Here is a 14,247-nt window from a genome sequence, read left to right as displayed (position 1 = left end):
ATAGTGCTAATTTTCCAAAATATCGACGTGAATTGATACATCCCCCACGCCCGCGTTACCGAGCTAACGTTCACCCCGTTAGCTCAGTGGTTACGCGCCAGGCTCAAGATCACGCGGCGCAAATTCGACTCTCGGGGTGTGCGCTTGAGCAACTCATTTTCAGGACTGCTCTCCATTTAGCGGCACCTAGTGGATGGAGTAATTTCCTGGCAACAACACTTCAACAATCGGAAAACTTCACTCTGCCAATCTCGGTAAACGGCCCTGCGTCAAAAGCCTCTACAAGTATGCGAAACTACCAGGAATAACCTATTAAGGCTTTGTCGGTGCGAGGATAAAGATTCAAAACCAACCATACAGCACATAAAATGAATAGAGGACCCTCCAAAAACTGAGACAACTGCTTCTATCGCCTCCACAATAGACCAGTGCTTCATGCCGGACCTACAAACATTTCCCTGTTGCCAATCAAGTGATGCTTGGTTGCCAGTCACGTGATACATTAAGCATGATGTGAGTCAGTCTTCCGTTGGTCTCATTTTCTGAGTGGGCCACCTTGCCACCTCAAATTGTGAATACACTTCCCAGGAGAGCAAATCAATCGTTTTTTACATTGATTTTTACAATCAGTCGTTCCTTACGTCTGCAGACGTTGAATCAATGTAAAAAACAACTGATTTGCTCTCCGGGTCGTCATCTGTCGGCCATTTGCCTCTGTCTCTTCAGCTGCTACCAACGATGCATTGCATGTCTTCAAAACCTATCCAGCCAAATACGTGGAAACTTCTGCTGCATGTATTTCAAATTAGTAGCGGCAAGAACAAAACCCATTTATTTCAGCAATACAAACGGAGTTACAACGTCATTGCAATGTAACCACAACCATCTCTATGTGACGTTTCACTAACATCAAACTAGCGTCTGCTTCAAACAAAGCAACGTTGAAGCAAGGAGTGGTTGTTACTGAGGAAGCCGCACGAGATGTTTCGCGGATCGGTGGCCGGGTTCAATTCTCCGACAGGATCTCATCATTGTTACGCAATAAAAGAGGGCGCCATGTGCTGCACACTGACACACAATGATTGTTGGTGGTCCCAGGTTCAGGTGGCGCCACCAAGCGATCGAGGTTCGAAGGCAATAAATAGCGAGGCGGGCGAGCAAATCGCGATGACGTAGTGCAAATTAAAAGATAATAAAACGCCGTCACTGTGATGTCACCACTAGTACGTGACAAACAAGAATCGGTGATGTCATAGCCTCTCAAAGAAACTTGCGGTACGTGAGTTGGCCACAAACACACAGTTGACACTGACGTCACATCGACGCAATGCACAGATGACGCAACAATGAGACAGGAGAATCGCTTTAAAACGACACGATTCGCGGTGCAGACGAAGCTTTTGTGCAAACTCTCATGATGTGGCTTGATCGGATGGAGAGGTGACGGGCTGATATTGCACGGTTGGGCCTGGGGGTACTCAGGGTATGCACGAAATGTTTTAGCTTGTTTTGTACAAAATATAAAAAATTAAATATATTCCATTAATAAAAGAATTTAAGCAAAATCCTTGTCTGCAACTTTCAAAGAGTTGATGATGTAAAAGCACAAAATGCATTGAAATAATAAAACGAGTAAAAGCAGACACGTCACAATCCCGTCGTCATATGACGTCATGGTGACATCACTGTTGAATCACAGTTGCAAAAATCACAAATTCACAAACAAGATCAAGGCAATGTCAACAATTCGTTGCCGAGCAAAATACATGATGCGCTCGACCCCGATTCGCTACAAAGCGTACCGCAAGGATGAGATGGGGTACCCGGGGTTGTATATGGGGCCGGCTGATGTTGCGTGGGAGGCCCCCATAACTCCAGGCATTCCCACTCCGTAGTTTACAATGGCTGGGGTTTGCATTGGTGAAGTTAGGTAACGAGGGTTAGGTTGGCCGCCGAGTGGGCTTAAAGAGGGGGCAAGGGGTGTTGGGTGATAGGAATTCGTACCGGGGTAAGCTGTGTGTGGTTCTGACGAATAATAGAATCCATGGGTAGAGGCAACCGGAAAATGGGAGAAACTCTGACTAGGACCAGATGATAAAACTGGGTTTGGGTGAAAATGGGTCTGAAAGGTGGGGGGAGACAAAACTGATCCACATTGAGATAATGAACCAACGTTAGGGGTCCAAGGATCTGATCGAGAATAAGGTTGACAAACGGACGAGGATTGAAACGGTGCAGTATGGGTCGCAGGGTTGCTAGGTTTTTCGACTTCATTTTTCTTTTGCATCGCACAGGACATTGCTTGTGCAGCAGAACTGGGAATTTGCAACAGCTGACGATCATTTGGCAACGAACACCTTGAAGTCCAAGTAGAACTTGCTGGTGGGGCAAACGGGAAGCGTTTGGGGTGAAACACGGGAATGTGGGGGTCGAGGGTATCCAATGGACCGGAACGATGATGCGACAAAGGAATTCCCGGATTTTTCGGAAATCCAAACCCAGTAGAAAGATAGCAGGGGGCTTGGGGCGTGTTGGGTAAAGATTCGGTCACGCCGGTGTGAGGATTGCAGCGGGCTTCAAGTTCTCTCTGTTGCATCATTTCCAACTTTTCTATTTCTTCTCGTTCCCGCTTGGCAGCCTAAAGATACCAAGCCATCAACGGACTGTCCGAATGAAGATTCGGGTGATTATGGCAAACTATAAACCACTGAGAGACCACTGAGAGGAATTCATCTCTGGATTCAAAAAGTGTAATCCGCAGTTTAACCAAGTTGAGTAGCGAGCTTTTGATGAGCCATTGACAAGTTTGACAGCAAAATCTGTCAATTTACGTTGAATTAACGTATAAGGCGGATTTTGCTGTCTGGGATAGGCCTCCGATACTGGTACCCAGGCTGCAAATCAGTTGTTTTTGCATTGATAATGATTCAACGTCTGTAGACGTTGTATTTATGTTAAAACACAACTGATTTGCTGTCTGGGTAGTTTCAATCGGTCACAGGTAGTGGAAAGTTCAATAATTGCGATTATTCACTCTATAGCTAGGCTCAGCTGAATGGCCAGTTACGACTTCCATGCATCGAGTAGAGGATATCGCACACAACGGGCCATGGTACCGGCAGACATATTTGCAGCGTCAGACGTGTTAAGTACCATATACTAAACCTGCTTGCCAAGACAACTACACGAAGCAAGGCAACACAGGATTAAAGGTAACACGTCGGTTGCATAGCCGAGTGGTGAGAGCCCTGGAAGGGCAATCGAAAAGGCGCCGGTTCGACACCGCTCAAGAGCATGCAGCTGTGTCTTTGGCAGGACACTTAAAGGCATGCACGAAGGTGGTCACGAAAATTGGCTTCCTTGCCTTCCCGTCCACTTAATGTAAATCTTCAACCACCAGGTGTAAGCCTGGATACGACAAACAACAACAACAGGAGTGAAAATCAATCAGGATTTAAAAACGATCTAAAGCTTGGAGCACTAACCTTCTCCTGGGTTCGTTTTGCTTCTTTGACCAAATACTCGCCGGCGCCGTGGTTGCGGAAGTTCATGTTCTTGTGTTGGTAAAAGACCAGAGATATCCGGGATGGATGGAACCGGTTGGGTTTCAACAAAGAGGTTGTAGCGTGTAGCTCCCGCTTGGCGCATTCAATCAGGATCTAGTGGAGGATCATTTGCGTGAACAACCATTCAACCTCGTTGAAAAGCGCATTCCACATCAAAGTTTCTACTTTTGATAAATGTCAAATGCAATCCCAAGCACAACTCACTTCATTCCAATGCATTGTGATAACATACCCAACAAGAGTTTCCACAACTCATTGTTGGAATATTCATCCAGGAACTGAGAAGGCCTCTGGTTTAGGTAAATTCTAAACTTTTCGTTGTGTTGCAGAGGATTTGAATCACTGGTACACAGTGGATTTGAACCACCGATCAAAGCTCTTTCGCTGCGGTTGACCGTTAATTATACAATCTACTCGGTGACGCTGCAATGGCAAGCTGCCCTTGAAGTTGCTCACAGGAAAGATGAGCGAGAATTGAACAATAGCCACATGGTCATGCTCTTCTCCGTTCACAAAGCAGATGTACAAGTTGAAGAGACACAACTTAGTCAAGACAACAGCCACATGCTCACCGATCCGTGTCCAGTTGCTATGGCTACTCCTCCAACGTTGGGGTTGCGGAAGCATTCCTCCGAGTCCGAGAAAACTTCTCTTTCGGGGGACTCCAGCGACCCTGGATGTAAAGGTGCCTGAGGATTGAGAGAACACCCATGACTGGCAACTTCAGGCTCACACTTCACTTCTTGAGGTGCGATGTAAGACTTTAAGTTGATCTTCCCGTGGTTTTGAGGATAGGAGGAACAATGATCTTGATTCGGTTCCGATTTAACGCTCGAAAAGTCCTTACAAAAGGGGTGACCCATGACGGTGTTGAGTGAGGGAAGGGGAGTAGTTGGCTGGTGGTTTTCCCTGTCGCTGCAAGAGCGGCTTCCCAACGTGGAAGATGCCAAGTGGGAGTAGGTGTCCTGCTGGGAAAGATACTGCTGGGCGAGGGAGACTGTAGACAAGCGACGACCAAACTGGAACAAGGGCACATGAGACGTTTGGTTCGGGGTTACTGGTGGGGTCAACCCAGGAGTGGATGATACAGGACTAAATATACTCCCAATGGATGGAAGATGATCTGCATCATGATCTTGGGATGTGGAAGGATGCCGACGATACGGCCATCGAGGAGGAGGTGAAGTGAGAGGATTGCATGAAGCAGGATGGGATGTACTGCGCATAGATGGGTCCCTAGAAAGAAGCGTAGAACATTAGGTCCTTCTGGGACATCGGATGATGATGGAACAATTGCATTAAACTTTGCTCACAGCAAACGATCCGAGGCTGTAAGTGCCTCACAAAATATACCACAAGAAATCGAATACATAAAATAATCAAGGAATAAACAGAAAAGTGCCTGCGATCGTGAAGTTCCACGTTATGCAACAATACAATGGTGGTATTATTGTTGATGAATGTTGCTTTCATGGCAAATATTGTTGATGGTGATACTCTGACATCTCAAGCAGATTTTCAGAAACATAACTCCTGCAAACAAAAGAACCACCCATCCTCACAAGAATGGGTTGAACTCTAACAACTTACCAATGGGGGATTCCCCCACGCGACTTCGTTGAAGGACACCCTTCGTTTTGAAGAGTTCCCATCATCGATAGATCCTCCATGGATTGAGATCTCTTTGGTTTTCTTCCCTTCTTCTTAGCAGGACTGATGGAAAAGTTGGCATCTCTCCTCTTCTTATCTTTCCTCTGCTTGCAAGTCCCCAATGGTTTATCTCGAAGTCGGACCTCGCGACGGAATCCGGATAAAATCTGAAGACAATGGAATGGATCAATAATAATTGTTATGATCGCTGTTTGTTAGATTCAATCATTTGATGAGTCCTGCCATCGTCTGTTGTGCTGCTAGACTCGCCGGTGGACAATCCCGCTTTTCTGCGTCTGTGGACGTGGGTTCGATCCGCTATCAGTCATTCCAAAGACGCAAACATTACACTGAATCTTGTTCCAGCTTAACAGTAAGCATTGAAGGAATAGATTCAAGGCAATTATGTACTGGGTGGCACTGACTGTCTTGGGAACAGCAATATGTGTCTGTGATGAATATAGCGCCATACACATTGTCATCATCGACACGGCGTTTCATATTGAACCTTCTTTCCAGCTCCGCGCGCGATCGGGTGATCCATGCGCGGTGGAAAGAATGTTTCATTGAGGTTAGATGGAATGCACAGACAACAGCGTCGCGGGCAAAAATTGCGATTTTACTTTTGTGATAATTCTCACTCACCTCTACAGCCCCAGTCTTCAACTTCTCTCCTATCCCCTGAAGCGTACCCTCCTCGTTGCAGGGGTCCCACCGATACAAGGGGAGCACATGGAGCTGCTCATCACTCGGCTTCACTCCCACCGCGCGATTCTCAGGCTTTGTCAACGTCACAACCTGAAAAAAAGACAAACGTCATGCATGGTTGCACTCAAGCACACGCGCGTGGGATAACCTCGTCTTTGCCACTAAAATAAGAATTCTTTACACTTCCAAGAGTCCTCAATGAGGATTACACTTCCTCTGTATTACACTTTCCTTCCTCAATGAGGATTACACAGTCATTACAATTACACTTCCAAGAGTCCTCAATGTTTTCCATGACGACTTCTCATCAGTTAAGATGACACCACAACAGTGACGCCATGGATTCCAGTGACGCATCGAAGACCACTGACAGGCTCAACATCCGATGGCTGCTCTAGCTTCAGGCTGGTTCGAGAACTTTCGGGTTGGAAGAAGCACAACCTCAATGAAGTCTCCGCCATTGGTCGTGGGATTAATTCCAGAAAGTTTTTCAAAAATGAAGCCTTTGCAAATTTGCATTGTGCTTGTTTTCGTTGTATGAGAGAATGGTTTGGATAAGAACACGGTTCAAAAATTGAACTGCATGAGTCCTAACATAGAAAGCGCTTCTGCCAACAGTGTGCGATGACATCATATGACGAACGTTGACGCGATTGACAACACTATTATGACACAATACAAAGCAATCGCGACTCCAGCCAAAACTCACAATGGTTGTTCCATTATCCATGTTGTGCTGATCCTTGTGGGAGTGGGCGCAGAAATCCATGCAGCACGTCACGCCGGAAAACGGGCGACTTTCTCCGTCTTTTTTCATCCCCAACCGGCATTCTGTTCCGTCTTCCTCATGCTCCGTCTGTGACGAGACAACAGACAATCACTTTCAACGCAAGCTCATTGAGCTAGCAAGTGTTGTTGGCATGCAATTTGGTAGGCACATTCTCTTTATTCGTTAATCAATGATGAAATATCGGACGTTGCAACGAGTACCACAGTATGTTTGGAAATTATATCAAAATAAAATGCGAAATGGAAAGGTCTGACCCCCCCTCCCAAACCGACGATTACACAGTCAATTGTACAATGTACATTCATGAGAACCAACCTTGGAAACGGAAGATGACAGACTGACTGGATGATGACGATGAAAATGGTGCTAAATGTTAAAATGAGAAAATAATCTTCACCTGATTCTTGTACGCTTCAGGCGCGGCCCTCTTGTAAAGCCTGCTGACCAGGGTTGCCAGAGTCTGACAAAACTCATCCAGGAAACTTTCTGCGGCTTGGTTCTTGTTCCCGGCCAACTTGAACTTGTTCGGGTTGGTCGAACGGGCGAACTTGCATCCGTTGTAGTACATCGACCATGAACAACCGAACGAGAAGGAAGCCCCACCAGAGTCGGGATCGAACCCTTGACACGCGCACGTCCGTCTGCTCATTCAAATAATCGTGTCAACAAAAGGTTAATAATTTGCGACAATCCAAAATGCTGGACATAAAGTATTTCGTTGATTGAAACACTTCAAAATGCCAAATCATCTCATAGCAGCACAGTAGTATCGTGTTGGCTGCATAGCCGAGTGGTGAAAGCACTGGGACGGCAATCGAAAGGGCGCCGGTTCGACACCGCTCAAAAGCATGCAGCTGTGTCTTTGGCAGGCCACTTAAAGGCATGCCTGAAGGTGAACACGAAGATTGGCTTCCTTGTCTTCCCGTTCACTTAATCTAAATCTTCAACCACCGGGTGTAAGCCTGGATACGACAAACAAAACAAACAAGTGGTATCGTCACGAGCAAAGTTCCAAGTGAAGACATCTCGATGATTTCGTGGCAAATTTATTGCTGTTCATATCCAAACTCATGTTTGGTGGTTGGAGGCTGAGGTTAAGTGGACGGAGGCAAGAAAGCAAATTTTCGTGTCCATCTTAAGGCAAGTCATCAAGTCTTCTTTAAAAATAAAGGCCGCATGCTTTTGATTGGCATCTTAACTTTGCCCGTCCGAGTGTTGGGCATGCACTCCCACCACCAAGTAACTTTTATAAAAATTGTGGTGCGATGCCGGTGAGCCCAACCTAATAGGCGAAACACGTGTCTATCGTTGTTAATTCTTGCTACGAAACAAACTCACTCTTCATTGGTGCCACAGCGGCGCTCAGTGGCGATTCCATTGCCTGGTATAATCTCCGTACACTTGGCGTAGGTGAAGTTGGCCACGTTGGTGGGCACTCCATCCCATAGCATGATGGCCAGCACCACACACGCGGATGCACACCGATGTCCTGGCCGCTGTCTGCAGACGATCATCGCTTTCTCTTCCACGCTCGAGCGACGCAAAATCTAAATCGAGGTCCAACGATTGACAACAAATTCCTTGTCTCGTCATAATCAACAAGTTTGATCGGTCTCTAAAATTCCATTCAAACATCTCGCCATGAACAATGGACGCATTTTAGAACAAGCACAATAAACTTCAAATATATGATGTAGGTAATTTAATTCTTAGCAAATCTCTGACAACAACGTCTTTTTACTGAAGTTTATTGGTTCTAAGGCAGCCCCAAACAGCAAATCAATCGTTTTTCACATTGATACAATGAAAAGAACGATTGAGTTGTCTGGGGCACAGTCGTCATCCAACAAGCCATTAACAGGCAATCAATATAAGTTGTGGGTCATCTCCCAGTCATGGCTCACCCATTTGGCGACAGGGCATCCGTATGACGTCTTCCCTTCCTTTCCAGTGTAGCAGACCTAAAAAAGCAGAAGATTCATTCAAAACGAGGTGGAAATGGCATTTAAACAACTTCAAACGTAGCAACGCATTAAAAGATCGATAGTTTGTACTTTGGAAGCCAAAGAAACATTCTTTCGTTTTGGTCTTGTGTGAGCATCGTAGCAAAATGGATTAGGGTTTCTATCGTATTGCTACTTTTTGGTGTCACTATGCAAACAGCATGGCGAGTAGAGACATGAAATTCTCTTAGCAGATCGTCTCATAGAATAATAGTTGGATCCATTACATGATGATAAGACACTGGCATAGTCAAGATGAATTGTATGAAACAATAGAATATTGTGTGGAGACGGTGGCGTAGCCAAGGGGGGGGGGTTTGGGGGTTACAACCCCCCCCCCCCCTTTGGCACGTGTGTGACGTCACGATATTGAGAATGATGCTTTCAGTCTAATAAAAAATTGCCTAGTTTTAAACAAAACTGCATTAAAAGAGCGAGTTTTGCCAATACCAAACATTCAAACATCTCAGCCAGGAATTAGCAACAAGAAAACACAGAGACTTAGCTTTATTTCCGAAAAACGCCGAAGAAAACATGATCTTATCCTTTTGCTATGCTACCAGACAGCACCATTTTACAGGAATATTCGTACCCACATTTTTGTTGAAAATGCTCTCAGAATGCACCAAATTCAAAGTAATTTTTCAAAATTTTCTGAGGGAGACCCCCCAGCCCCCCGCCGCTGGGTGGTCAAAACCCCCCCTTTCAAAATTCCTGGCTACGCTACTGTGTGGAGAGCTGCAACATCTTACGTTTGAACTTGTTTGAGAAACTGATACAGTTCAGTAACGTTAGTTTTGCGTTATAAATGATTATTGCCTTAGTGCTAGTGCATTGCATCGAGTCACGTGCGCTTGATTACGTCGTGCCGCCCTGTGGCTGTGAGTAGTTTGTAATTATTGCAGCAAGACTTGGTAACCACTACACAGTGATTTGTCACTTGTACACATAGCTCTACTCGTGTTAAGACCTCTTTTCGATTCCTTTACGTTTGTGGGTGTCTGTAGCTATTCTGCAGTAGCCTACAAGCGCAACGGAGACGAAATTTGAGATTAAGCAGCATGTTTCCTTACAAAACCCTAAAACCAGTCTTTTTGAACGAAAGCAGCAACCGCATGCGGCTTCTGTGACTCATAGAGCGGCCTTGGCTTCTCACCTTTTCTATCCTCAGTGCCTTCCCGGTGAAACCGATCCTCTTCTCGAAAAGTTTTCTCACTCCCTTGGAATCACGCGCGCATCCGAGATGCGTGTAGTAGGGAGCATCATCTCCGGAGATCATACCTAAACAAACAATTGCCGATGAGAACAGCGACAGTTGCAATGACGACTGCAGTGCAGAGAGGGCAAAGGTCACATTCTAGAATATTAACTTTAATCTTTTTGTCCGTTTCGCGTCGGTCAAAGTCAGAATAAGAAGCTAAATTAAGCGACATCACGTTGTTCCGTTGATGCCTTACATTGCTTACAATGAATCTCCCCAGACATCGCCATCTCAACGCGAACTCTAACTTTTGTAAGACAGATGCTTGAAATATCCTCCCACAATTGTTACGTCAGCTACCACACTCACCCTTCAAGCAATCACATTGTGGGAAGATAGTTCGCTTGACAGTGTTGCCATTCGATCCTTTCACGTTCACTGTGCGTCCTCTCAGGTCGTCCGATGTTAAGACTCCCTCAGCTTGAGGTGGGCCCTGGATGGGTTCTCCATGGGCTATCCCATTTGGGTTCGGATCTGCACATTTCCGGTAAATCGGGTCTGCAGATAAAATGTTTGGAGTTTGAGGGGGTGTGTCAAACCCCGGGGGTGCCTGGTTCCCAATATCTTGTTTTGGAAGCAAAGATTCACTTGATGTTTGCGACTTCTTCGTCTCTTTCAGTGGCTGTGTGACATAGGACTGAGATAATCGCGTAGTCGTAAGCTCACAGTTTCGTAATAACAAGGAGGGTTTGCTGGTTCCGACAGTTGGTGGATATGTCAGTTTGCTTGGCAGTTCAAACGAAGTTTTTCCGTAAGATATCCTTTCTGCCCTTCCGATCCCTTGGCAGCTGAATCTACGAAGAGACAATTTCGGTTTTTGTGGTGCAAGAAAATCCATTTCAACACTTTCGCTATCAAGCAGCCCGGAGCCAGCGTCGAATGAGGCACTACGGGGCTTTGTTACAGCGGAACGCAACAATGACGTTGCGTCGCGCGCCTTCGCAGCGGAAGAATACAAATTGTTATTAAGATCGGACAGTGCACTGTTGAGGTGAGGTAGATCGGTTGGTCTAGTGGTTTTGTTTGTTTCATTCAAGCCACTAACTTGAGGTACAGCGGCCTTGATGGTGGAACAGTGAAGACCTGCGTTGCCTGAACAAAAAAACACTGAATTATGTCTCCGTAGACACGGAAGTTAAATAATTATTAATTTATAAATATAAATATCAGCCATGGATTGAATACACGAACAAAAAAATCATAAAAATTTGGCGTTCTTTTAGGGACTTCATTTCAAGCTACTGCAAATAATAACCAGTTTATTATCGATGCTTCTTTCAACACCTTGTGGTGATCTATCCTGTAGTCACCACAAGGAACCTTATAACGCGATGCCTGGTAAGCTCATTCTGTGTTTACATAACATTTAGTTGCACAATCAACAACCACTGGGCACACGTTAACGTTAGGGATTTAAGATCGTGGAGATGCGACATCCGCTTTTGGCTTATCCGCAACACTAGAAGGGTTATTTTTTCTCTGATTTACAAACTATTGCGCTTTTTATAGGTAATATCAGAGTAGTGAAGCTGTTTAAGTAATTTAAGGTATTTTGCTGAAAGCAAGCTTTTAACAAAACGTAATAAATGACACATGTACACATGACCCGACTAATATGGCCGAAAAAGTGGAGCTGCGCGTCTGGAAACGTAATGTCCCTAACCCACATACCAGACAGTGAAAGCGGATTGATTCCACTTGACTGGTGGCAATCTGTCTTCGATAGTTCCTTGTTACTTCCCATCAAGGCCGCTTGCCAGTTTTTTGGTCGCTTGGTGGCTGTATTCCCGTTGTGCTGCGACACGTTGTCACCTGGAATCGAACTGTGGTCCATCGAATCGTATCCGCTCTCTGCAGGGGATATGGTTGAATGGGCATCGGTGGGTGATTCGGCGAAATGGGGCCCCGGTGTGTCAGAGGGCGTGTGACCGTAGAGAACCGACTTCATAGTCTCGGTGAATGTTCTTTGAGCGGAGGTATTCGTTTGCAGCCCTATATCAGCAGCCTGAGTGGAGTCCTTAGTCGGACAAAGCAACCTGGCAGTAGGAACAGAAGTGTCAGCACCATGACGATCTCGATCGCCGCTAGGTGACGCAACGCTTCCGTTATAGGGCTTTTGAGTCTCGGGAATACCAAAACTACTGCCAGGTTTTGCTAAAAAATGATTCGCGGTTGCAGGGTTGACTGGAACGGCTGGCTTTTGCGCATAACCGTCAGATGGTGCCACTGAGTGGGCCAGGCGTGCGTGGTAATGTATGCCTGGTGATGTTGCAGGGTTAGGATCTTGTTGGTCATGGCCGGAATGATATGATTGCATATTTCGTTGATGAGAAGATTCCACTGACGCAGGAAGAGTGGTCAAGGATACCATCGCGGTCGTATTGTGCATAGAATAAGGGGAAACTTGTGGCATGGGGCTACTAACTACCCCTTGTACCTGTGGGGCAGGCGACCCAGATACTAAACTAGACAAGGGGCTTTTTACACTGTTACCAGAAGCAAATGGGCTGTGGTTGAGCACACTGGGCCCACTCGCAGGGGACGATTGCATCATGGGGCTCCGATTGTTCCCACAGCTTCCGGCGGAGAGGTGCCTTTGATTATGGAAACCTTCCACTGATGTGTTGCTAATCCGACGATTGGGGAAACTTGAAGGACGGGGCATGCTGGATTGGAAAACACCACCAGTGGGGCTATCAATGGGGCCAGGGACGGCGATTGAATCCACACCCATGTTATGAATCCCATGAGGCTGATTGTCGTAAGTCCATTGCTGTCCGTTGCCACGGTTAACAACAGAGGGGCTTTCGACCAAGAGTGGTTTACTCTGGTCAAATGTATGGTTAATGGTTGACCCAAACTGAGGGTTATTTGGAACATAACCCACAGTGGCCTGACCACTTAAAGCGCCGTTTTGATTGTACTGCATGCTGTTAGGGTATTGCGCAGGGTTGAGTAAAGGCCGGGTAAGGGTTCCAATTGGCAAGTGTCCGGGGGGTTGTTGTGTAGGTGGCACAGCGGGTACTCTATTGTTCGAAGGGACCAACGGCTTATTTAGAAAGTTGCTGGGGTCGTTGTAAGGAAACTGCTGGTTAGCTCCAGGAAATGACGTTGGGGCAGGTTGGCCCACTTGGCCATGAGGTTGTACAATGCCGGAATGACCAATGTTTGCACCGAGTTGATTGGCCATGAATGCGGAGCCAGAATATTGTGGGTAAGCGTGTCCTCGCTGGTGTAGCAGAGGCTGTTGCCCGCTTTGACCTTCCTGGGGCGAGTGACTGGTTGTCTGAAAGTTGCTACGGGATTGTTGGTTTGGCATAGCGTGGGATCGCGATGTTTCCAGATTCAACCCCGGGTCGTGCGTCGACTGCCGCCTAGCTGGAACAGAGCTAGCAGGCTTAAGAGATTCCTTCAGGGGTTGCAGGTCGGTTTGAAATGAGGGAGAAGAGCCGAATTTTTGCAAATCGTGTAACTGCGCAGGTCCAGTCAAACTCTGGTCATCACTTCCTGGACCCGGACCAGGAGGTGGTTGCCCAGGCAACTTTATTGGGGCGACAGATTGCGAGTTCCAGCAAAAAGTCGCTTCCGTTTGTGAGTCGCGCCTGTGATGAGGAATTAGCAGCTGTGGCGACGAATTCAAACCAGCAGAAGCTGAGTCGTTGTGAACAGGATCTTCTTTTGGCTGAGACGGATTGGTGGATATATTACCCTCTATCGCCTGTAGTGCCTGGCTGATAAAATCTGATTCTCCACCACCACCACCAGAAAGGTCGTAACGATGATGTTCTTCGTTCGGGTTAAAGAACGGAAGATTTTCTAAACAAAGAAAATTATAATAGAACATCGAATTACGAAGTTTCTTACGTTCTTTTAGACGTAATTCAACGTTAGCTTTTATGCGAAAAACAAACATCATCCTCGAATGTGTGAGATTGCCATCATTGGAACAGGCTACGCCAGCGCAAGCCAACCCTATTTCCAACGTCTGTTCAGTCAGCACGAATGACTTTATTAAGGAATAAAACAGGTTAAAACTACCTGCTCACAAAGAAAGTGACACACCATAGAAACATATTGAGGAAAATGTGCCACCATCATTAATATTATTCTTCTTGTAAGTGAGGTCTGTGTCTCCACTTATCTGTCTCTTCAAAGAAACAAGCGGTGACGCCCATGATTTAAATGTCCTGGTTTAATCTGACTTTCGTCGTGTCTGGAACTGACCTGGAGTCTGGAACTGACCTTTGTGGAATCTGGAACTGACCTTTG

The 14,247-nt window shown here is 46.1% G+C and overlaps 1 protein-coding gene across 1 annotated transcript in view; it reads right to left on the bottom strand.

Annotated features, from left to right (window-relative positions):
- Nucleotides 1–773: 773 nt before the first annotated feature.
- The window catches only part of LOC145768684 (uncharacterized), a 41,304-nt gene continuing 27,830 nt past the window's right edge, over nt 774–14,247 (bottom strand). Inside the window, exons 8-19 of the mRNA XM_082580248.1 lie at nt 11,650–13,794; nt 10,288–11,070; nt 9,874–9,998; nt 8,619–8,675; nt 8,053–8,261; nt 7,112–7,355; nt 6,634–6,780; nt 5,862–6,014; nt 5,157–5,383; nt 4,139–4,802; nt 3,486–3,659; nt 774–2,638 (exon numbers count right to left, since the gene is read on the bottom strand). Coding sequence (XP_082436374.1) covers nt 1,790–2,638; nt 3,486–3,659; nt 4,139–4,802; nt 5,157–5,383; nt 5,862–6,014; nt 6,634–6,780; nt 7,112–7,355; nt 8,053–8,261; nt 8,619–8,675; nt 9,874–9,998; nt 10,288–11,070; nt 11,650–13,794 — 5,777 coding nt within the window. The 3' untranslated portion in view covers nt 774–1,789. The remainder of the gene's footprint in view (nt 2,639–3,485; nt 3,660–4,138; nt 4,803–5,156; nt 5,384–5,861; nt 6,015–6,633; nt 6,781–7,111; nt 7,356–8,052; nt 8,262–8,618; nt 8,676–9,873; nt 9,999–10,287; nt 11,071–11,649; nt 13,795–14,247) is intronic.

This window comes from Aplidium turbinatum, chromosome 4, assembly GCF_918807975.1.
Source record: "Aplidium turbinatum chromosome 4, kaAplTurb1.1, whole genome shotgun sequence".
NCBI classification, from domain to species: domain Eukaryota; kingdom Metazoa; phylum Chordata; class Ascidiacea; order Aplousobranchia; family Polyclinidae; genus Aplidium; species Aplidium turbinatum.
Note: the sequence above shows the minus strand (reverse complement) of the source record. Positions and strands in the feature narration are given on the sequence as shown.